Source organism: Nicotiana tomentosiformis, chromosome 3, assembly GCF_000390325.3.
Source record: "Nicotiana tomentosiformis chromosome 3, ASM39032v3, whole genome shotgun sequence".
In the NCBI taxonomy this organism is placed as follows: Eukaryota; Viridiplantae; Streptophyta; class Magnoliopsida; order Solanales; family Solanaceae; genus Nicotiana; species Nicotiana tomentosiformis.
Genome location: NC_090814.1, coordinates 126,134,949 through 126,157,475, shown reverse-complemented (window position 1 = coordinate 126,157,475; position 22,527 = coordinate 126,134,949). Strand labels below are relative to the sequence as shown.

Sequence of the window (22,527 nt, the reverse complement as noted above, 5' to 3'; positions counted from 1 at the left end):
AGTTGAGGAACGAAGAGATATGGCCTACGTGAGAATGGTCGCCCAAAAGCAAAAAGCAGAACGCTATTATAACAAAAAGGCAAAGACCAGACCACTCAAAGTCGGGGATTATGTGCTCAAAGCCAAAACACATGCAAGCAAAGACTTACGGGAAGGCAAACTAGGAACAAACTGGGACGACCCCTATAAAATCACAACAACAGCAAACAAAGGGTCATTCCAACTAGAAATAATAGAAGGAAAGCGATTACCGAACAACTGGAATATTACACACCTCAAGTACTTCAACTTTTAAAAGATGGTGTCCCCAAAATCGTACATTTTTTCCCTCACTTGAGTTTTATCCCAATCGGGTTTTCTCGAGGAGGTTTTTAACGAGGCGATAAAGGGTACACTTCAAGATTCAAGTACGCACAGACGAAGGCACTGGACGGCTAGTTCATTACTCGACCTCTTAATACTTTTCCAGGTCGACCAATAAAGGGACTAGATAGACTGGGACTAGGATTGAAATGCCAGCCAGTGCCCGAAAAATATGTAAATCTCTCCAAGTGTATGAACAAACCACAAATACATGAAGTTTATTTCTATTCTCTCCAAGCATGGGTTACATTCGACCTTGTTCGACTTAACACCTAATCGGCCCTCAGCCATAACTAAGTACAAGTTATATTCGACCTCGTTCGAATCAATACCTAATCGGCCCTCGGCCGTTAATAAACATATGATATGTTCGACTTCATTCGAACTAATGACCACTTGCCCCCGGCCATGATCAAACCTAAGTTTGTTTCAACCTCGTTCGACCCCACTCGTGCTAAATTATTACGACCAAGAAAACTAAGGCAACCAAGCGACAAAATCAAAAAGCATACAAACCCAAACAGAAGAAAAAAGGATCAGGTACAAATAATGAAAGTGGTATTTCATACTTAGAATATATTTTACAAAGGCTCGAGAAGACGCCCACCAAAAAGCGCACAAGTTTGTGGCAACACAAAAAAAGGAAAAGAAAAGCTACTAATCGCCGCCTGGCCCAACCACACTATCGGCCTGGTCGCCTAGACCCATTGCCATCCGCCCTTTCACCATCGCAATCGCCATCAGGATACTCATCTTCATACCGGGCATCCTCTTAAATCCGATCCATGCCCACATCCTCCTCGTCGTCACCAGCCTCTGGTGTAGCAGAATCGTAGCCACATACGATCCGAGCTTCATGAGCCTTAACTCGAGCATCCTCGAAGATGACTTCCGAAATAGTTCCCGCCTTCATCAAATCTCTGAATATATTCAGCTGGGCCTCGGCGTGAATCCACTCCTCGTATAAATCTCGAGGAACATCAGGGAAGTTAGAAATATGGGAAGAGTAGGGTCGAGCCAATAATTGTGCCTTCTCGGCCTCCAGAGCGGCGATTCAATCACAAAGTCCAGAAGCCACTTTCTCCAATTCTCCAATCCGTTCATCGAGTTGCTCTTCTTTAAGTCTGACCGTCTCCAAGGCATTCTCTCGCTCGAATCGGAGAACACGGACCTAGAACCTTAACTCCACCCCTGATCGAAATACTCCGCCTTCTCGAGATCCACTGCCTTCCCAGCGACCTCAACCCTTAAAGCATCGGCTTTGAATTCACACTCCTCTAGCTCGGCGCCCAACTGAGAGCACCTGGGCTTGGAGATAGCCGCACTGGGATTCAACCCCTATACTAACCTCCAGTTACTCCTATTTGTCCCTTAGCGCCTCCTCGAGAACACTGCATTTTTGATGACCTTTACCAGCTCGTCATCCTTTTCCTTCACCTCGTCTCTGAGAGCTCTGAAGTTGCCGCTTCCGCCAAACCGCCTACAAATGTCGCGATACTTACCGTGGTACTTGCGGTATTTTCTCTCCATCTTCAGAAAAATAGCCTTACACCTCTCCTCTCTTCGGGCGCTTTCAATCTCCAAAATCAAAGTCTGAAAGAAAGAGGAAAAGAAAATGAAAAGTAAGAACGAAACAAACTTCGAACTCGACAAACAAAAAATGAGAGGGATAGAAAAGTTTACCCTATGAGCGAGGCCTACTACGCTCCTAGATAAGATAGTATCCTTCAGCTTTTCGAGCATTTTACCCTCCACATCAAAACCAAAGGGACCAAGAGAAGGGACCACGTACTCCGTGTCGACCAACAAATCTCGATCCATAGGGATCACAATTGTCTGCGTAGACCTCTCCAACCTTAATTCGAGTCGGGTAAATCCCTCCCCCATCATCCTCACCTCATGGGCATCCACATCAGAGCCCGTCTCATAACCATCCTCGGCTACGCACTTTCCTTTTATGTAGGCTATTGAAGAAGGATCCTCGGCGGGTCGCGAGGCCGATGGCTCATCCCGCCGCAAGTTATCAGGGACTCTCGCTGACTGCCCTTTAGCTTCCATCATGGTTTCAGGAAGAGACATACCCTCTACGGCTTCAGTCGATGGCGGAACCACGGGCGGTAACTCGGCGTCATCTTCAAGCTCTATGGTCGCCGTTTCTAGGATGACGAAATTGCCCGTCACTGAATCCACCGCCCGAACAACCCCTTCGCCGATATCTACCGATCTTCTCTTAAGGGGAACTAAATTATCATCACTCGGCGATAATTCCTCTTCCTCGTCCTCGTCCACTAAGTGAAGAAAAAAGAGAAGTCGGAAACTCCGCCGTCGATATATCTGTGCGAATAAAAGAAGACGGTATGGAAGCAACAAAAGGTATGTTCGACGAACGAACAGAGGCAGATGACCGAGCAGGCCTAGCCGCAGTCAGAACAGGAATAGACTCCAAACAAGAAGCGGCTTTCCTCTTACGAAATGCAAGAGGAGGATCCCTCGGCCTCCTCGAAGGCCCTCGAACTGAAAAAGGATTAGGTTTCGTCATCACCAAAAATGAACTATAATGTACAAGCAACCATGTGGTCAAAAGAGAACTAAAAATAATATACAAACTCACCGGCCAAGGAAGAAGCAGGCCCGAACCTTTTGAGAAAGCCCGTCCACTCACGAATCCCCACCGTGTGAGGCAGAATTCGGCCAACCCAATCGAAAATATCCCCGACCAAAGGAGGAGGCGCGGATTTGGTTGTACAAGGAAGATAGAATGTTAGAACCTATGACTAGAAACAAACAAATCAAATACCTTGCGCAAACGACGGGCACTTACGAGCTCGATTCCGGGTCTCAAGAAAGTTGTCCGCATTGCCTACCATGTCCCCAGTTCTAACGAAGAAGTAATTGAGCCAGAACTGATAATTTGCTTTATCGTCCATATTCACCACCAAACATTTACCTCCTCGATGGCAAAGATGCAACATCGTCCCTTTGTAAAACCTAGGGGCAAAGAGATGCATCAGATGGCAGAGTGTGACCTCGACTCCGGCCAACTCGACAAATTTTAAGAGTATCCTGAAAAGTTTGTAAATATACGGGGAGAGTTGGGTCGGCAAAATTCATTCGCTAATGTGAGAAGGGGGAGAGTATAGCCGACCTGGAAAGGCTACGCATAAAACGCGCAATATCTGGGACAGTGGATTTGCACCACGTCGTGCCTTGTTGGGATCAGATCGATGTGGGCAGGGATATTGAATTTTGCCCTAACCTTGGTCAAATCGGCCTCTCCCAACTCTGACTCCGAGATTTCAGGCTCATCTTTAGGAGCCTTCGAGAAAACGGACCTCTACCGTAGGAAATTTCTCTTCCTCTATGGAAGAAGAAGACGAAGATACAAAGTTTTTTGGATGTAAGAGGTTTTGTAAAGGCTGGAACATTACCCACACACCCCTAATTATAAAAATTCAGGCATCGAAACCAAGGAATTAATCCATCATTACCTGGCACTGTAACCGAAGTGGCAGATTCAATAAGAAGGCGCGCATGAAACGAAGTAACATATTGGGAAATCGCGTCACACTAATACATGTCGCCATGATGTCATCCTGATTCGTGGGACATATGACCCATAAAGTGCGGCTCACGAAGGGACATGCTGCCAACTCGCCCCAATCATCATGACTCGTTCATACCGTCTAAATATTTTGATCACGTTATAAAATATCCGCTCATCGAGCGCGCCTGAGGCCGGCCTCAATAAGCAAAGGGACTAACTGTATAGGTAAAAATATTACCTAAAATATTTAGGGTAATACATCATTAAGGAAATAATCAACCGAGGTCTACTAGGGAACAACGGGGTTCGTGGTAAAGATGGCAACAATGGTCGAGGTCGAGCACCGTTGGCAGAACAACAATGGCTAGTTTTGAAATAGGATAAAAAAGAGAATCACTTGTACTATTAGGGTTTGTCAGACACATGTATCAAATAAATAGAGAAAAAGGGAAGGGAAAGAGATATGGAATATTCATTTGATAAGAACACTTTTCAAAAGAAGATTCTCTCTCTCTCACTCTCTCTCATGTAAAGATAAAAAGACTACATTTTTATCAAGATTCTTGCCCGTATTATTTCATACTTTTACACCAGAGCCGAGAATAGTTCGAACAAATCTTGGATTCATCTGTCATTCATCATTGTCAGGAGGAGCATTCATCCAATCCATCCTTTATTGGGTGAATCATTCCTCCTATTTACTTAAATGTCATTTATTGCTATCTTTTGCCAGATACATCTCTTTTATTGCTCATTCTTTATGCACGTTTTGTACCTATCATTGTCAACATTTCATGGGGTTTGTCCCCCCCCTCCCCACGTTTTTAAGATTCGCATCTAGAGTTATTATCACTAACTAGATTTAACCCGTTATTACATAAATTCAAACAGTACCCAAAGAAAAATTTATTTTGTGCCTCACAAAACTTACACTAGTTGTGTGAGACCTCTTTATTGTCTCACAATTTTGTGGACCCATTATCTTGTAGACCTAAAAGTGGAAGATATGGGTCCACAAATTCGTGAGATAAAAAGAGACATCACACAACTAGTGTCGGTCGTGTGTGGTACACCATAAAATTGCTCGTACCGAAATTGCTTACATTGTACCCATTAGTCAAAAAATATTTGTCTAGCTTATTTCAATTCTTTCAAACGATTATCTATTTTTCTTTCAAACGATTATCTACTTCTCTCAGTCAAAAAGAATTTTATAGGATCTACTTTCACTACTTCCAAAGTAATTTAATCTTTTCTTATTTACTTTCCTAAGAACAAAAGTCAAAATACACATTTTGTATACATATGTCTAAATAAGTATTACTATTACAAAAACAACATACCCACTATTGTAACGACCCGACCGGTTGTTTTGAGCTCTAGTGCGTCGTTCGACAGTTTGAGGCCTTGAGTAGCTTTACTTCATGTTTTATGACTTATACGCGTAGTCGGAATCGAATTTCGGGAAGTCCAAAGTTGATTCAGATGGAAAATTCTAATTTCGGAAGCTTTAAGTTAGAAGAATAGACAAAGGATTGACTTTTGAGTAAACGACCTCGGAATCGGGATTTGAAGGTTCCAATAGGTTCGTATGATGATTTCGAACTTGGGCGTATGTTCGGGTTGAGTATCGGGTCACCCCGGGAGCATTTCACTGCTTATTGTGGAAAGTTGGCATTTTGAAGAATTTCTTAAGTTTGATTTGAGGTGGACTTTGGTGACTTGTACGTAAAGTTTGGTGTCATTCCGGAATATTTTGATATGATTCGGACGCATTCGTCGAAGTTTGGAAATTAAAAGTTTAAAGAAGGACTTTGATCGTCGATTCGTTGTTCTGATGTTGTTTAGTGTGATTTGAGGACTTAAGCAGGTTCGTATCATATTTTGGGAATTTTTGGTGTGATTAGCGGGGTCCCGGGGCCTCGGGTGCGTTTCGGGCACTACAAAAAAACAGGTAGCGACGGACAAATTTTATAGCTAAACAGAAAAATCCATCGCTAATCTCATTTAGCGACGGATTAGCAACAGATTATAAAGAAATTCTGCTAGCTACGAGCGTTTTAGCGACGTCGTTCGTAGCTAATTCCTGTTTTTTTGTAGCGGGGATGGTTTCGGGTCATTTTCCCATGTTTTGCTGCTGCTCATGTTGGTTTTGGTGTCTTTCATCGCGAACACGTGGTGGTTGTCGTGTTCGCGGAGAAAGAGTTTGGGATGTTAGATTTTTGTTCATCGCGAACGCGACACAAGGGTCTGGAAGAATGAAGGGGAGCTGGGGGCCTGGAAATGTTAAGCCTTTATGAACGCAGCTGTGTGACCACGAACGCGAAAGGGAATTTTGGGAGGCAGTACTTTTAGCCTTTGCGATCGCGAAGATTTTCCCGCAATCGCGAAGAAGGACGAGCCTGGGTAGATTGTTTTAAGTCGGGATTTTGCTCACTTCACTCATTTCTCTCTTGGTTTGGGCAATTTTTGGAGAGTTTCAAGGGGAGATGTTCAATATCTAATGCAAGGTAAGTAATTCCCGCATATTGTAAGTTAATTACACGGTTTCTATAAGGATTTAACATGAAAATTTATAGAAAATTATGGGATTTTGAAGAAAACCTAGAATTTGGCATTTTGGATTTTTACCACGAAATTGGACATGAAATATGGAATAAATCATATATTCAAGTTCGTAATATTATGGGTAAAGTTTATCTTCAAATATTTTTGGAATTCGGGTATGTGGGCCCGAGGGTTGACTTTATTGACTTTTCGAGCGGAGTTGGGAATTGCTATAAATTGAATAATTATAAGCATTGGAGTATATTGTGATGGAATTGCACATTGTTTGACTAGTTTCGGATCGTTTCGCTTTGAATTGAAGAGTTAGAGAGGCGTTGGAGCCGGTTATGGAACTTCAAAGCGAGGTAAGTCTCATGTCTAACTTTATGAAGGGAAACTACCCCCTAGGTGATGTAATTGTTATGTGCTATTAGTTGTGGGTGCTACGTACGCACGAGGTGACGAGAGTCCGTACGTAGCTAAAGCATGTTTCCAGGTAGACTTAGGACTTTACCATATAATATTTGAAATATTTGAACTCATCCTGCTGGCTTAATTATTAATTGAAATTATACATATATATTACCATGTATATACATATATATTAGACCGATCCTTATTACCTTGAATTGTTGGCAAGTTATTTGAGAAACGGTAAATGTTATACTCACCTTGTGTTCATATACTGTATCGTAAGCTCATGTATCGTAATTTGATAATTTCTTTCATTTCTTGTGTAGCGGGTCGAACTCCTCGATAGGATTATGTACCACACTCTCATGGGAGCGGGTCGTTTGCCTCAGCAGTATAATAGATACATCTATGGATCGTGTCACTCGACCCTCGGCAGTGTACACGTTATGATGGGATCGGGCCGAACGCCTCGGTAGTATCATATTCTTTCTAAGATCTGGCCGTACGACCTCGGCATAATCGTGCGTTATATCGATAGTAGTCCGAACATTCGCGCGATCTTCCTTCCACTGATGCCTTGAATTTTATATTGAAATTCTTATCGGTTTATTATTGGCACTTGATATTTCCGCGGAGGAAAGGCAATCGGACTATGGATGTTTAGGCTTTGGGTAATGAAGTAATGAGACTTGATATTTTCAAGCGAGGTGGAATTCTCATTTGTGAGGTGGTATTATCGTCCTTCCTTGGATGCATTAAGGTCCGCCGATTATATGGTCTTCTTCGATTTGCCTTCGGGGCAGGTTGTTGTGAAATGGTGCCTGAGAAGCGGTTGTCAGAGATAGCGGTGTGTAGCGGTTTCAGAATTGTATTGGTGTTTCTAATGTTGATGGCTCGAGAAAGATGATCTTCTAGGAGGTTTAGAGTTGGTAGCAATTTATTAGTTCAGGTGCTACATGTATGGATATGATTTGAGGCAACATTTGGGCAGCGAAGGATAAGGAAGGATATGGCGGGAGGTGTCTCGCGGTGGTTGAATTACTAGCAGGTCAAGTATGCAAAGCAGAGGTAGAGAAGTTGCTTAAAGGAGATGGTTTAACCGAAGTTAGAGTGACAGAGTAGTATATGGATTATATGGTAGGATAGACACATGCCTTGAGAAAAGTTTAGAACGATTTGGGAATCGTGGTGGGAAGTGACTAGGTCTACGGATTTTATTTGAGATGGAAGCTACTCCATTGGGGAAGATTGAGTATGGCAAAGAGGAGTTTCTTGAAATGAAGAGGGGTGTGAAAACTTGATTACCGTTTTTGGATGCAACGTGATTTCGAGTTTGGAACGTATTGTCGGACTTGTACAGCTGGTGGACGAGCATGAGCTTAGGAGGGTTTACTGAATGCGTGGTAGTTGTACCTAGTGCAGCATCGTTGCAAGATGTCGGCATGAAATTCCACAGGTGGGTTATCTCATGTGAGCAGGTTAGCGGTTGTGTGATGTTGATGAAGTTTCTACGAAGAATTCTACTTACTAGTAGAATATGCGATTGTGTCTGATAATTCGGAATGTTCAAGAAAAGTTTAAAAAGAGACTATATGAAATTTGGCGGGTTGACGGTGCGAGATCATGGTAATTGAGATGGAGGAATTGATGTGGGCTCTATATTATGTGATGGTAGCTTAAACCTAAGTGGGGGAGCCCACCGTCTACGATTAGATCACGTGGTTATCTACTTTGCGATTTCTGATTGTCGATGCATCGGCGGATCAATTATGGCTAAGAAACGAAAACATCAGGGGTAATTCGAGCAAGAACTTGATAAATGTGTGCTATATTTTGCCTTATCAGTTCGTGCGCAAGTTTTGGGAAGACTCAGAGTTTATACTTATTGTGGATGTGATGTACAAGGAAAAGAAATTAGCCGGTTACTTTTTTGAGAGGGTGTTCATATGCTAGTAGAGCGTCGGAGTTTAGTTGTATTCGGGACCAGGTTAGAGTGGGTGACTCTCATCAACGGGTCCTATTGGGTTCAAAAACTAAGGTGCAACGTCTAAGGATTTTGGGATCCATTATGTGACTGAAGACCGGGATTTTATAGCAGAGTGTGAGGAATACTTGGGGAAATTCCTATGTTATCATCGGATCTGCGGACGAGAAATGGGAGAAACTACTTAGGATTCGTAAAAGATCCTTCAGAATGGGTATACCAGTTAGAGATGCTATTGTGCGTATAAGGAGGGTATGAGATAGTTCAAGAGTATTGAGACGATGTGGTCTCGTGGTTCGGGTCACTCGGGATGAGTGTTGATCGGGTTCGTTATGTTTTTTAATGGAGCTACTATTAGTTCTAAAGAAAGTCAAGAGTAAATTAGAAGAAGTTGGGTCGGTTAGTAATGGTTCGAATCAACGTGATTGTGGCAATGATCAGTTCCTTCGGTATGTAAGCTATACAGGTGATTCGTGGATGTACGTGCGGGCTTAACAACCACCATAATTTGATTGATTTGGAGGTATTTGATTATAATGGCCTTGTTATGTGTAATGGATCCCGGAACAGTTACGATGGTTTAGATCATGACTTGAGCTTTGTATTTTCTGTGGTTGGGGATACAGTTGAGTGTTGCAATGGTTCTTCTGAAATAAGCTAAGTGAAAGGTTCCTAGCCAATGGAGTGCTTATTCTACTAGTAGTTCAGGTGTTATGATGAATTCTTGTACTCTCGCGTAGCGGCATGATAGGTGCAGTGGGCGGCATGGGAATTGGGAGTTAAGGATCAAGGTTGCGGCTCGGTGTTGATAAGAATGTCACGAGCTCGAATGAGCAGGGAAAGTTTTAGATGTTTAGAGGAAGCTGGCTCTATCTTAGGGTCGCCTGAGAATGGTATCCTGGGTGAGAGGCATCGTGTATTGATTTGCGAACTCTTGGTTGGCTTTACAAAATTTGTACGGTTGGTGGTGTGGATGTGCATACTTTTCTACCTGGTGCGGAAGGTCGTGGGAGCGTATCCCACGGGGAAATTTGTATAAGTGTGACATGTTAGTCACTTGATTGTTAAGGATTGAAATCAGGTATGGAGATTTTTGGTACTATCATTAATGTGAGAGTTTATGCCTGGAAGACGCTCTATTCCCTGGGTAGTGAACGATGGGAGTTTGTTCTGGATTGGGATGGCTGCTCGTGTGTGTCATAACCATTGTAGATCCTCGAAAGGTTGTTGGCCCTGTATGGTATAATCAGGATCGGCTTGAGGTCCGTTGGTGGGTCTAGTGTGAATGTGTGCTCTACGTTAGGTAGGACGCGTTCATTCGGCATAGCATTGCTTCCGGAGGAGTCTTCGGGCGTTGGATGTTATTCCCGTCGTCAACTATTCCATGTAATACTCTATTGTGCTAGGTGGGTTGTGAGACGGCTTGATTATTCGCACATGTGTTGTAATCCCGTGTAGCTTGTGGTGTTATATGAGCAAGATGGCTCTCGAGAAGCAGGTCATTTATTGCACCATAGTTGTGCTTGGGTTTTGTAGCGTATGGCGTTATCCGTCTCCTCGGGGATTGTATTATGCACTTGGCGTGCTTGTAGGCGATATTCGGGCATTTCATAGATATAAGCACTATGGCTTGATGTGTAGTTTTCTTATTTATTGTTATATATGGATCGGGTGGTACGCCGCCAGGGGTATGTTGTTTGGATCGGGTTGCACGCTGCAACGGTATCATGTGTGGATCAGGTTGCACGCCGCAACAATGATATGTTGAGTGTTCCCTATATCTATTCTTGTGTATTTTGTTTCTCATTCTCTGAGAAGGGTTCATAGCATCAATTCGACCATTTTATTCATTACAAGGGCTGGGTAATTCTGTTCCAAAGTTCGTCCCTCCTTATGTGTCATATTCAAGTGGCTTGTCAGCGCATTGATGGTGTCATATGAGATCTTGGTCAATGTTTGAGGTGGCTTATTGCCTGAGCAGTATGTTCTGCCTCGACCTTTTCTCAAACTCGCCATGGTCAACCTAACGCTTCTCCTCTTAACATGACCGAACCATCTCAGCCTCGACTGCCGCATCTTGTCCTCCACAAAGGCCACTCCATCTTTGTCTCGAATAACTTCATTCCTAATATTATCCTTCATGGTACACCCACATATCCATCTCAACATCCTCATTTATGCTACTTTTATCTTCTGAACAAAGGAGCTCTTGACTGGACAACACTCCGCCCTATACAGCAAGGTAGGTCGAACCACCACTCTGTAAAATTTACCCTTAAGTTTTGGCGGCACATTCTTATCGCAAAGAACACCGGAGGCAAGCCTCCACTTCATCCATCACGCTCCAATACGATGTGTGACAACCTCGTAGATCTCCTCGTTACCTTGTATAATAGATATGATATACTTGAAACTACTTCTCTTGGGGATGACTTGAGTCTTGAGCTTCACATCCACGTCAACTTCAAGGGCCTACCATAAAATTTACACTCTAAGTACTCTATTTTGGTCCTGCTCAACTTGAAACCTTTAAACTCCAAAGTCTTTCTCCAAACCTCCAACTCCGCGTTGACCATGCCTCGAGTCTCGTCTATCAGCACTATTCATCTACAAACAACATGCACCAAGACACCTTCCCTTGGATGTGCCGCGTCAGCATGTCCATTGCTAAGGCAAATAGGAATGGGCTAAGAGCCTATCCCTGGTGCAACCCCATGGTAACTGAAAAGTATTCCGAGTCTCCTCCCATAGTCCTCACCCGAGTCTTAGCACTCTCGTACATATCCTTAATCAACCTAGTGTACGCTACGGGGATGCTGCTAACCACCAAGCACCTCCATAGAACCTTCATCGGGACTTTATCGTACGCCTTTTCAAGGTTAATGAACACCATATGCATGTCCTTCTTACTCTTTCTATACTGCTCCACTAGCCTCCTCACCAAATGGATAGCTTCCGTCGTCGACCGTCTCGACATGAATCCGAACTAATTTTCAAAAATAGACACGGTCATCCTCACCCTGGCTTCCACCACCCTCTCTCAAACCTTCATAGTGTGGCTCAACAGCTTTATACCCATGTAGTTGTTGCAATTTTGAATATCGCCCTTGTTCTTGTACAATAGAACCATCGTACTCCACCTCCATTTTTCGGGCATCCTTTTGTCTTAAAAATAATATTAAACAACTCAGTAAGCCACTCCCCGCCCTTGCCCCCGAGTTCCTCGTACGAATGTCCAAACGTCGCAGTCTTGATTGTCGTAACTGCTAAGTTCGCCTCTTTCTTTGCCTTCTCATAACACTCTTGATATATCTTTCTATCCTCCTCGTTTGTACTCTCCACAAGCTTCAAATAAGTCACTTTCTTGGCATCCACCTTACCTTGGACCTCCCCATTCCACCACCAGTCCCCTTTATGACCCCTCAAAATAACCCTCGTGACCCCTAAAATCTCTCTAGCAGCTTTTCTGATGCAACCCACTGTCGTGGTCCACATCCTAGTCGCGTCCCCCCTACTCATTCATGCCCTCATAGCCAACAATCTCTCCCCCAACTCCTGAGCTTTGTCCTTAGTCAAGTTAGCCCACTTGATCCTAAGTCGCCTGCACACCGCCCTCTTCCTCCTACTCCTCTTGATCTTCAGGTCCATAATCAGAAGCCTATGCTGAGTCGTGAGGTTCTCACTCGGGATGACCTTGCAATCGGTGCATAAAACTTTATCACATTTTCCGTAGAGAAGTATTACTATTACTACTAGTAAATATAATACAGTAATTTATGTTTCGAGTTCAAATTATATTAGTCAAAATTGAAAGAAACGAAAAGAGACAAAGAGAGTACTAAGTAATAAATCTTACACATGGATAAAAAAGTGATTCAGGCCTTTCGGCGATCGATAGATAGATAGTGAAATAGAAAAAGGAAAAAAAGGATATGCTAATTATGCACTACGCCCGAAAAATTTAACAAAAGGTAAGGCCACCAGGGGGCCACATATATACCACCATCTATATCGCTGCATCAACTTGTTTGTATTTTTCTCTCTGAATTAATCCATCACTGTACTCTACACTCCTCATTCTATCATCACACTCTCCACTCACAAAGTCTCCTGCTTACTGGCATTAGTGTTTTATCTTCTGAATATTGCTACCTCTTCTTCATCCCAACCTCTGTTATTCTTTTTCTCATGGCTGGTTTTCTCTATGCACTCCTCTTTTTGGCCATGGTTGGCCACTCTAGTAAGCTTTTATCTTTCATTTTTAAAGTTATTTATGTTTTTCCCGTCGAAAGCTGCATCAAACTAACTAGTGTTACTGTCTGCCTTTTAGACATTCACATCCACCTTTTATTCTTTCTACATTTGCAAAAATGTGTTATCTTCTCATTTCAAACGGGCCTCAAGTATCTTGCTTACTCCTCTGAATTAAGTCCTTCGCTATCCACATATACGTGCATAAACCACAATAGATAAGCTACATTTTTTTTATTTTCATATGCTTCACATGATACACTTGACAGGGGAAGGGGAGTATATAATAGGATATTACTCTCTTCTCATATCGTTTACAATAACAACGACATATCCACTATATTTTCATAAGTATCGGAAACAGTTACTATATCTTAGAAACAGTCACTATATCTTACTGTAAAGATAGAATGATTGTTTTCGATAGACCTAGACTCAAAGAAAAATATTTCGAAAAATCGTTTGAAGTTTATATTTGCTCATTTTTTTCCTCCTTTTTTTAAATTTGAAAATTACTCTATATCTTCATTTTTCTTTCTTTTCTTGGTAATTTCTTGAATTTGCAAGACCACGTACTTTCTAATTAAGAGTCCTCGGTATTTTTTTGGGATTTTTGGGGGTAGATGCCGCATGGTGTGCTTGCAAAGGATTGAGTGATGCAGCTTTACAAAAGACACTGGACTATGCTTGTGGAGCTGGTGCAGACTGCAATCCTATTCATACAAATGGGCCTTGCTTTAATCCCAATACGGTGAGAGCTCACTGCAATTATGCTGTCAACAGCTATTTCCAGAAGAAGAGTCAAACTTCAACCGCATGTGATTTTGCTGGCACTGCTACTGTTACTGCTACTGACCCCAGTAAGTCAATTCTTACACAGTTCACTAAAATTATTTCCATACACTATAGCTCTGTTATTAGTTTTAGTATTTATCTCTTGGAGATTTTTTTTGGTGATAAATGTTTCTCTTCAATTTGGTAATACACAGGCACCGCTGGCTGTGCTTATCCTGTTAGTGCAAGGTAAGTAAGACTTCTTAACGGTGTTACTAGTATTATTTTTTCGACTTTGTGTTACACAATTATATCACTTAACGTAGAATTATCGATAATTCGATAGTTATTAATAAAATATGTATTGTAATTAGTAACACGACAACAATAACAACAACCCGGTATAATCCCACCAGTTGGATCTGGGGATGGTAGTTTGTACGCAGGTAGAGAGGCTGTTTCCGATAGACCGTCGGCTCCCTCCCTACAAGAACTCCCCACCTTGCTCTTGGGGTGATTCGAACTCGCAACCTCTGGTTGGAAGTGGAAGATGCTCACCACTAGAGCAACCCATTCAAGAATGTCCAAGTAACGTCACAACAAAATTTACTTAATTGCTACCGCATATTAAAATATAATGATAATATAAATATTCTTTATGCTGATAATATATACTCCTACTAAGTTTAATCCTAGATCTCATTTACCAGGTCCTTAACTCGGGGCAATCTTTCGTTTTGTCCTATTTTGTTTTAGTGGATTGCCTGTTGGTTCTTTTACATATTTAATTAAGGTGTCCATGCGCGAAACTGCTGCTACTTAATTTTGTAGGATGTAAGTATTCTTTATAGTGCAGTCAATATTTTGAAGCACTACTGCCTCCGTTTCCATTATTTGTCCACTTGAAGTCAAAATTAAACCATGCTTTTTAATGCGAAGGTTAGGTAGTTCTTAAAATAGCCTTCCTTTTTGCTACTGTACTCTTTTCGCCTATTCAATGCACAGCTTCAGGGTAGAAGCATCACTCTAATAAGTTCTTAGGAAGGAAAGGAAAGAAATTATATGTCTACCCCTCCATTCCTTGGCCATCTTTTTGGTTATTGGTTAAAAACAATGATTTCACATCTTTCAAGCTACTTTAGCTATTCATGATATAAACGAGAGGATTTGAACTCCAAAAATATTTCATCATTAAATAAGGTCCAAATAGTGAGATCTAAAGCTCTCAGTTCACCAATTTTCTATGGTAAGCAAGTTGGTTTCCCACAGAATAGGCTTGACATGCCTATTAAGTACTATCCCGTTTCCCTTCACGTGAGCCTCGTTCCTTTTTTTATCCATCTCAAAAAGAATGATTCATTTCTAAATTTAAAAATAATTTAGCTTAAACTTATAATTTTATCCTTAATGAGAAATTTTTATAACCACATAAATACTCTGTCCTCCTTTTTGACTTGGTTAGGACCGCAAATTTCAAAAAATTTCGTTTATTTCTTAAACTCCGTGTCCGGTCAAACATATTTAGATAAATTAGAATGTATGGAGTGCATAAATTGGTCAAAAGAGAATAGATTAGACCATAGGACCATCTTGATAATGTGCAACTCCTTTATTTTAGACTCTGTTTCCCTTTTTCTCCGATTTTTCTCTTTTGTGAGATGGGCATCTCTCTACTCTCGATAAAGAGTAAAATGATAAAGCAGTTGAATCTCAATCTTTCAAATTCCTTTAGTTTACCGTAGAAATTAATCGTTATATATGCCCAATCAAATCCAATTACCTCTACTTAGTTTTTCACTTTTGATCTAATCTATTCTTTTTTTGTCTCCATTATTGAAAAGCATCGCACTCGCATCATGATGCTTTTGACTGATTGACAAAATTATTGCTTTTGTACTGTTTATTAGGTTTTTCTTTTCTTTTTTACTTTTTTAATTGATTTTTATCTTCTTTTTTACGATGCTGCAATTATTGAACATCACACAATATTCACATTAAGTAGAGTGGTTGCTCTAGTGACGAACATTTTTCACTTCCAACCAAGAGGTTGTGAGTTCGAGTAATTCCAATTGCAAGGTAGAGAGTTTTTGGAGGGAGGGAGCCGAGGGTCTATCGGAAACAGTCTCTCTATTTCAGGGTAGGAGCAAGATCTGCGTACACACTACCCTCTCCACACTCCACTAGCGAGATTATACTGTATTGTTGTACACAATATTCACATCCTTTTCTCGCACTTCAGTAAAACTCTAGTTATTACGGAACCCTAGTTAACACTGTTCATACACAGATCTCTTTAGGTGAGAAAGGTAAATCACAGTTGCACCTGAAAAAATTATGTGGTCAAAAGTCGATGCCTGGTGGGGTTATACGTGTCATCGGACACTGACCATTAGAGAGGGTATTGTCCTTGTCCACATTGAAATAACAAATTATTCATTGCTGGCAAGTGGCAAGTATTACAAAATGAATAATTGAAAACTGTAAGGAGTCGTTTAGTAGGATGTATTACAAAATACATAAGAATAATGGTGAATATGGTGTATTAGTAATAATGATATTAGTTATGTTTGCATTAGTTACGTTGATATATTTTTTATTTATTGTTTGGTTTGATACATTAAAGCATTGGACAATTTCTAAAAGAATTATTTGTTTACAAAAATGCCCTTAAGACCAGTCCATCATTCTATTTTTTTTAAAAGAAACATATATTGAGGAATGTTTTTATATGAAAAAAGTTTTAAAAGAATTATCTGATTTATCTACCTATATTGTAGTATAGAATTGAATATTTATTTATAAAAAAAATATGCTAGGTATTTATTTACTAGGGATATAATTTTATTTCTCACTATTTGGATTATTTCGAACTTGCATTAATATAATATTTTAATCAAGCATAGTTTTTGAAGGATAATTTTGTCTTTATATAAGCTAATACATGCATTAAAACTCATTGCATTGTTAATATCATGGTTTTTATGCATTAGTTATGCATAGGATAATGCTAAATATGGTGTATAGCCAATGCTTGCATAGCTAATGCATAAGTTCAAAAAGTATACCAAATTTAATGAATATATTAATTATTTTATCTAATGCATCCTATCAAAAGGAACCCTAAAAGCCTTCAAAGAGGGACTGATGCTTAGATAAGGTTGCTTTCTTTCTTGACTTAATGCGACATCCTTCTAAAGACCTTTCCAAACAGTACTGTGGTTGATCTATGCTACCTAATGAGGCGAATGCAATATTTTAAATAGTGTATTAATTTATGTGTAAAAATTTAATATAATAAGTTTAATACTAAAAATTTTAAATATTAAATTATAAAATTTAAATTTTGGATTATGTTCCGTGGGTTGTTAGCGAGATGTAAGGATTTGTACGGCTGCTGCATTTAAAACATTGATGTGCATGAAGAAAAGAGGTTGGCCCCCCAAAACAGCACCCAAATTACTTCTCTTAAATATGCATCTCCTGGACCAAGAATTTAAGTAAAAACAAAAGGCTTATATGCACTGCTATCTATACCAAATTAAGTAATTAACTCTTGCTTATACAAATTAAAGTAAAAATATATATTAAAGACGCATGTCTTGTATTCATAGAATTTAGTGTAAATACCTAGTGCAAATATTTATTTATTTTTTATCTAGAAGTCCCCTTATTATCCACGTTTTAAAAGGCACGCACTGTTCAAAATTTTTAAGACCATCTCCGACCTTACACTAAATATGACACCAAACCCTATTTTGGTGTAATAATTGATGTTTTGGTGCTCCAACCCAACATCATTTCTTACACCATCTTGGTGTGGATATAATATTACACCAAATTTGGTGTAACACTATTTATCATTTTTTTTATTTTTTATTATATACAATACTTTTAATTTAAAAAATTATAAATTTTACTTTTTTATTTAGGTCCCTAATATACCTAGTTATTTTTATGTAATATCTTTATAATATTAATTTTATATCTTATTTTTAGTGTATAATTTTTATAAATTAATTTTCGTATATATGATTTTTATATAAAATTGTAAGTTAATTCTATTATAAGTTATAATTGTATACAAAAATATAAACATCACAAAAAAAGGTACAAATATAAAATAAATATGTTAATAAATAACATAATATTCATAAAATAACATAAAAATAAATATTTAATAAATTAGCGGCCGATATAGATTAAAATTGATAATATATTAAATAACATAATAATTTAAAAAATTATAATAAGAATTTAGTACTCTGGTAGGTCGATTCAAATTCCACCAATATCATTTAAATATTGAGTGTATGGGGCAGAGGATTGTTGTGGCGTGGCTGTTGAAATTGTTGACTTCTTTTATCCATTATTTTTTTTGTTCTTGTAGAATAAATTCATGAATATTTGGTTCATCAATAGAATCTAAATTCGACAAAAAAAATTTATTTTCTTCTTTAAATTCTTTTAATTTCAAAGCTCATCTTTTATTTCCATATCTCGCTGCCTGCCGCACTTGACTTTGCCAACAACTCAACAAGCCGACCATTTTCTCATATGAAAAACCTCCATCAATTTTTCTTTTCATTTTTGTTTTCTTTACCCCAATTAATAGGTCGTTCTGATGATGTGAAATCACATGCAACATCCTCATTCAAATTTAGTGAAAACGATAACAAGTTAGGAGATGATACTAGAGGTGAATCAGGAGTATGAGTCTCAGACTCCAATGATATATAGGAAGAGCTATGCTTTCGAACTTTTTTTCATCCAACATCAACATCTTTAAACTTCTCAAAATCCTTCAACATATCCCACACATGATCAAATTTAAAATCTATTTTGTAGTTCGGATATTGCGTAAGTAAACATTTTGCTTGATTAATCGGCAATATTTTTTAAAAATAATTGAAGGAAAATTGTAAGTAAATATATACAAATAAAGTATAAGTAATTACAAACAAAATACCACAATATCTTTATCTAAAGCACCACCAGGATGCATAATTAATTTTCTTATAGCCTTCTCAATAACTTTAATTCGATTTTGCCCCGATCTTGTGTTGCGATACACCCAAAACTCATCCTTTGCATTATTGTATGCTTCATCCGCTCGACCCCAAAAATGATCTCTAGGTTGATGTACTCCTGTCATTGGATCTTGAGAAACATCTAATCTAAATAAAGCATAAATAGCATATCTTCGTTGGTAGAGTATCCTTTTGATCGAGTGGACATTCTTTGTTAGTGATTGGAGGAAAAATAGCTTATATGGTTAAAGAAAAACAAAAGTCAACTTCGTAAATGGGTATGTTGGCACTTTAATATATATAGATATAAGTAGAGCCAAAAATTGACATAATACATACTTAGATTCATCTTGATCTCAACCGTTGGATGAATTTTATCCTAATCTCAATCGTCGGATGGATTTTATCCTTATCTCAAATTTATCTTTAGATAAAATATCTTTACACATACTTCAATGTATAAAGATAAAGTAGACACATTCTTTATCTTTAGAGATAATGATATTGAAGATATTATTTATCTACTTTATCTCTAAACATTCTTTACAATGTGTCTACTTTATCTCTAAAAATTTTATCTCTGAAGATAAAGAATATGTCTACTTTATCTTTACACATTAAAGAATGTGTAGAGATACTTTACCTAAAGATAAATTTGAGATAAGGATGAAATCCATCCGATATATATATATACATATATATATATATATATATATATATATATATATATATATATATATATATATAAGTAGGTGATTCCACATCATCAGAACGACCCATTGGGGCGAAGAAAGCAAAAATGAAGAGAAAAGCTGATGAAGGTTTTTCATTTGCTATGAAAATGGTCCAATCAGAAAATAATCGGCTTGTTGAGTTGTTGGCAAAGTGCAGGCAGACGGCGAGATATGGGGATAAAAGATAGAGCCTTGAAACTAAAAGAAATTAAAGAAGAAAATAAAATTTTATTGTCGAATTTAGTTTTATTGATGATCCAAATATTCGCGAATTTATTCGACAAGAACGAAAATGACTAATGGATAAAAGAAGTCAACAATCCTCTGCCCTATACACTCAATATATATTTGTGGATCTGGAATCGACCTACTAGAGTACTAAATTATCTAAATTATTGTTATAATTTTCTAAATTATTGTGTTATTTAATGTATTTTCAATTTTAATCTATGTCAGTCGCTAATTTATTAAATATATATTTTTATGTTATTTAATGAACATTGTGTTATTTATTAACAACATATTATATTTTGTATTAGCACTTTTCATTTTTGTGAGGGTTATATTCTTTTATACAATTTTATATAAAAATAACATATACGAAAATTATTTTATAAAAATTATACATCAAAATTAAGATGTAAAATTAATATTATAAATATACAACAACAACCTAGTAGAATCTCATTAGTGGGGTTTGGGAAGGATAGAATGTACGCAGACCTTAACCCTACCCGGAGGGTATAATAATTAATATTATAAATATATTGCATAAAAACAATTAGGTATATTAGGGATCTAAATGAAAAAAGTAAAATTTATAATATGTTAAATTAAAAGTGTTATATAATAATAAAATATTGATGAATAGTGTTATACTAGATTTGGTGCAACACTACTCACACACAAAAATAGTGTAAGAAATAGTATTTGGTTGGAGCACCAAAATAAAATTTAGTGTAAGGTTGGAGATGGTCTTAATTTCCACCATTTTGGGGTAAAAAATAGTGGTTAAGGTTGGAGAGGCCCTAATGTCTACACAAAATCTTGCTAGCTGCCCTATTATTGGGGTGTTTTGAGGAGGCATGAATCTGGGGTGAGGAGGTATAAGATGTATAAGGTAAAAAGCATTGAGCTGAGTGAAGTGATCTTCAAAATAGACATGTGATTCAACTAATTAGAGGAGGACGTTTTATGCTGTGGGTCTTATTAGAGTTTGCCATGGTTGAGATAGAAGTGATCTTCAAAATAGGTTAGCTTTACTACATTTAGGATGTTGCTGTACAAGGCATAATATCGTAGTTTAGTAAATTTTAACTGAGCATAATACTTAGCTTATGTTTGGGACCTTTTGGCCTGAGGTTTTACCTCTGTACTTAACCTGGGACTGAATCACTGAAGTCTTCATTACATTATATTCTTGTGGTTATATTGAGCAACTAGATGCAATTTATGTAGGTAATGCACATTCTAATGAATCAGAGATGGAGTCACATTGCACATTAAAAATGTAGCCAGAGAAAAGGGTGTTTTGGCTTAGGCATGGTTAGCGGTGGCAAAATGGTTAAAAAAAAGCAGTTAACCCATATTATCCACTAAAAAATGGGCTGAATAATGAACTTTTTAAAAACAGATAAGAACCATATTATCCGTTTAGAAAATGAATAACTAATGGTTTTAACTTTTACATTTGTAAAACCTCAAATTGGAGGTTCATGAAGATTGGAAGACTAGGAATTCTCCCAAAAGTGATCATATTCATAAAGCCATGAAAAAATATGGTTACCCATATTATCTGCCGCTAATAATCCATCTAATTTACTACTTGAAACTCAAAGGCTGCAATGTGAAATTGATTGAAATAAAGAGATATAATTTGATGGATTCTGCAATAAAAGCTAGACCACACGTTCCAATTGCTTTACATACATGCCTCAAGGAAAGAATAAGCCTTTTATGTTGTTACCATCTGCACCTAAATTAGTTTATGAGATGTCATGTGCCTTAGTGATGTAGAAGAGTTGTTAATTAGTGTATCTTGGTCTTCTCTTTTCCTCTTGATTACTTATGTCCTGAATTGTTCTGAGGTTAAGATGACAAGTTGCTTCTTTGATTCTCAGCGCCACCCCTACAACTACCAGCCCCGCCACAAAAACACCATCGACTAGCACAGCCACCACAGGCGGATCTCCATACGTGACAAACACGGGCATATTAGGAGGTGTTAACAATGGTTTAGGCCCGTCGGGTGCTGGCATGAACACAGATATAAGTCATGCTGGGATTTTACTGCAAAACGCCAGCCTCTTTTCCTTTATAACCATTATTATTATTATTATTTCTGCACTTGCATTACTTTGAACTGGAATTGGAGAAGTTCTACTGTTTGTACTATATGATAGTCGTGGGTCGATGTTAAAAATTTATGTGCTGAAGTGGGCATATGCATATTATGCTATTATGTATGTACTATAAGTTGGTATGTTAGGATTGCCTTGATTTTGATTTTACCTTCCCCTCTACAATGTCGTAAGATAATAGTACTAGTAACTTTTTGTCTCTAATCTACTTTTTTTGTTTTTTGTTTTTTGGTGGTTCAAATCCAATAACCACTTTCAAACTCTTGATTCCAAAAAAAAAGAAGATACAAAACAAGTTTAGAGCTAACTCGTAGCCCGGTTTTTTTATCAACAGTGAAACCATACTCAACTACGTAAAATCAAAATCAAAGTAATGACTTGTATTCTTTCTAATTTTCAATAACAAAGAAACATACTCCGTAAATATTTGATATTTATATATGCTATATGCATGTAAATATTTATGTAAACCATAATGCTCTAACTCATCAAATTTCCAAATATAGAATCACATGTACATTATATAAGT

At 38.2% G+C, this 22,527-nt stretch overlaps 2 protein-coding genes across 2 annotated transcripts; one reads left to right on the top strand and one right to left on the bottom strand.

Annotated features, from left to right (window-relative positions):
* The first annotated feature begins 12,793 nt into the window (after positions 1 to 12,793).
* On the top strand, positions 12,794 to 22,148 carry LOC104118320 (PLASMODESMATA CALLOSE-BINDING PROTEIN 3-like). Its single transcript, XM_009629541.4, has 4 exons — positions 12,794 to 13,092; positions 13,727 to 13,963; positions 14,093 to 14,126; positions 21,759 to 22,148. Exons 1-4 carry the CDS (start codon positions 13,041 to 13,043, stop codon positions 21,997 to 21,999), a joined length of 564 nt encoding a protein of 187 aa, XP_009627836.1. The 5' UTR covers positions 12,794 to 13,040; the 3' UTR covers positions 22,000 to 22,148.
* On the bottom strand, positions 18,131 to 19,029 carry LOC138906922 (uncharacterized). Its single transcript, XM_070196584.1, has 4 exons — positions 18,844 to 19,029; positions 18,650 to 18,772; positions 18,441 to 18,495; positions 18,131 to 18,353 (listed from the first exon to the last, which is right to left on the bottom strand). The coding sequence occupies exons 1-4, from the start codon at positions 19,027 to 19,029 to the stop codon at positions 18,244 to 18,246; spliced, it is 474 nt and encodes a 157-aa protein (XP_070052685.1). The 3' UTR covers positions 18,131 to 18,243.
* Positions 22,149 to 22,527: the final 379 nt, after the last annotated feature.